This window comes from Anarrhichthys ocellatus, unplaced genomic scaffold (genome assembly GCF_004355925.1).
Source record: "Anarrhichthys ocellatus isolate YVR2014 unplaced genomic scaffold, GSC_Weel_1.0 scaffold29, whole genome shotgun sequence".
In the NCBI taxonomy this organism is placed as follows: domain Eukaryota; kingdom Metazoa; phylum Chordata; class Actinopteri; order Perciformes; family Anarhichadidae; genus Anarrhichthys; species Anarrhichthys ocellatus.
The window spans coordinates 4468679-4470759 of NW_022280059.1; the positions used below are offsets into that span (position 1 = coordinate 4468679).

At 42.7% G+C, this 2081-nt stretch overlaps 1 protein-coding gene across 7 annotated transcripts in view; it reads right to left on the reverse strand.

The window, feature by feature from the left end:
* nbeab (neurobeachin b) overlaps positions 1-2081 on the reverse strand; it is a 159893-nt gene that overhangs the window by 125619 nt on the left and 32193 nt on the right. For all 7 annotated transcript variants that reach the window (XM_031863774.1, XM_031863771.1, XM_031863773.1 and 4 more), the window contains 3 exons: positions 1691-1753; positions 1216-1313; positions 652-744 (listed from right to left, as the gene is read on the reverse strand). In XM_031863774.1, coding sequence (XP_031719634.1) covers positions 652-744; positions 1216-1313; positions 1691-1753 — 254 coding nt within the window. The remainder of the gene's footprint in view (positions 1-651; positions 745-1215; positions 1314-1690; positions 1754-2081) is intronic.

Sequence of the window (2081 nt, forward strand, 5' to 3'; positions counted from 1 at the left end):
GGGAGTTGGGTGGGGGGGGGGGGGGTGGTGGTGGGGGGTGGGGGGGGGGGGGGGGGGCGGTGGGTTTAGTACAGGCCAATGCCTGCCCTTTTCTCCATTCAGCAGGCACCAGGAACACCTGGTGCCCTACCATTGTGAGCACATATCTTCTCCATCCTTCCCTGCATCCCACATTTCTAATTACAGACTCTCCATCCGTAGACACTCTTTCTCCTCTCCAACATGCAGCAAACAGAAGATATGCTGACACATCCTCATAGGTAGTTTATTATTCACTCTGTGAGACACCAACTTAGACCTCGTCCACCATTCTCTTATGTGAAGCAATGGTTTCAGGGCTTGACGCCAGGAATTCAGTTGTTGCACAAAGAAGCACACCCGAATCTGCAAAACTGGCAGCCAGTCAGAAGTTGTTTGGCTATTCTAACTGTCCACTTTTTCAAAAGAGTGGCAGGAACAGATAAATCATCTCTCTGGATGTAAATCCTGACTTGTGGTTTTTCCGTTTCGAACCTATTAGCCTATCTCAATGTCTTTACACAACACAAGAGTAGATAACAGCCTTAAACATGTAACAGACACCTATTCTTAAAAACACTTAAGAGTGTGTAATTACAATCTACTACACAGCTTTTGAAATTGTTTACTTACTTGTGGCCCAAATGCTTGAGGAAGTACCCGAGGACTTTGAGGGACTGTACTCGAATGCTTTCACTCTTAGAGGCCATGAGCTTGTAGATTACCCTGGAATAGACACAAGCAGCCAAAGCTGGCAACAGCACACCGTCTTGACAGAATAAAATATAGCACAGTTGATAAAGAGGCCCTCCACTGGTTAGCTGACAACCACTTTCCTTCAGAGTGAATTTGCATCAACATTAAATGAATGTCCTAATGAAAGGAGCAGCCCATCCACAATGAATTTCTCGGAACTTAAAAGTAGTGCTACACTGTGTGCATGTATATTTGACAGGGTCACATGCGGTTAGGTTGATCATCTGTGTCATATTGTGAAATCAATATGTTATAATATTGTTACTTTTCCATGCATAGGCTTTTCTATTTTTTTCCTCACTGAACTTATGAATTATTCATGCTCACGTAAGCCCAAGGCAGCAGCACAAGTGTTTAGGCGCTTAGGTATATTTTGTGGAATCACCTCTTCATTTTGAGCCTGAGCAGCGAAGAAATGGTGCCTTCCCCTGAGGGGCTTACCGTATTCCATTTCTCTGGTCAAAAGCAGGGATCATGGAGGCTGGATGCTCAGACATGAGGGCAACCACCAGCTGCAACACGTCATGCAGATTCTCATCCTGCAGACAAACCAGGAGAGAAAGACAAAGAGAGACAGAGAAATAGAAGCGGGTGAAGAACGAGATTAAAGTTTTTGTTCTTGGTGCAGACTCTGTAACTGCAACAAAGACATGATGTATATGCTTGGGAACTGTATCACCTGTAATTGTAGAATACACCTGGGCCCCTGGTACACCTTACAACTGTACAGGGGCAGTGGTTCGCCATTGCACAATGAAAAATACGTTGCTAATTGAAATGATTTGTTCAGCTGGCTGGTAAGCTTAAATGTTGGCAAAAATAAACTTGAACGGCAACGCTGAAAGATAAAATGTGACCTTGTGGCTTAGTGCAGTAAAGTGGCCAACTAACACGCTGAATGAATTCACTCACGTACCTCATGCATTGTTAACAAATAGTTCAGGATGCTCTGCAGCTCATCTTCCTTCACACCTCGGTCCTGGAAATAGAAAAACAGATGAAAGACTAAATAATGTATTAATTAGGAGAAGGGTCATTATGTATGTCTGCCAATAGCCAAAAAGCATCAGTATTTCTTGTGTGGTACATTTAAATAGAAAGTTCTAGAAATTACTTCAGGAATAACCAACACATTTTCTATCTTTACTTGATAAAGTACTTTAAAAGAAAAATAACAATTGTTTCAGCACAACTGGTTTACTTCCACGTACCTTTTCAGAAAATACCAATAAATAAATATCACTGATTTTATTGGAGCAGAATGGCAGAATGTTTTAAAGGATAACACATGGGGGGGGGGGGGGGGG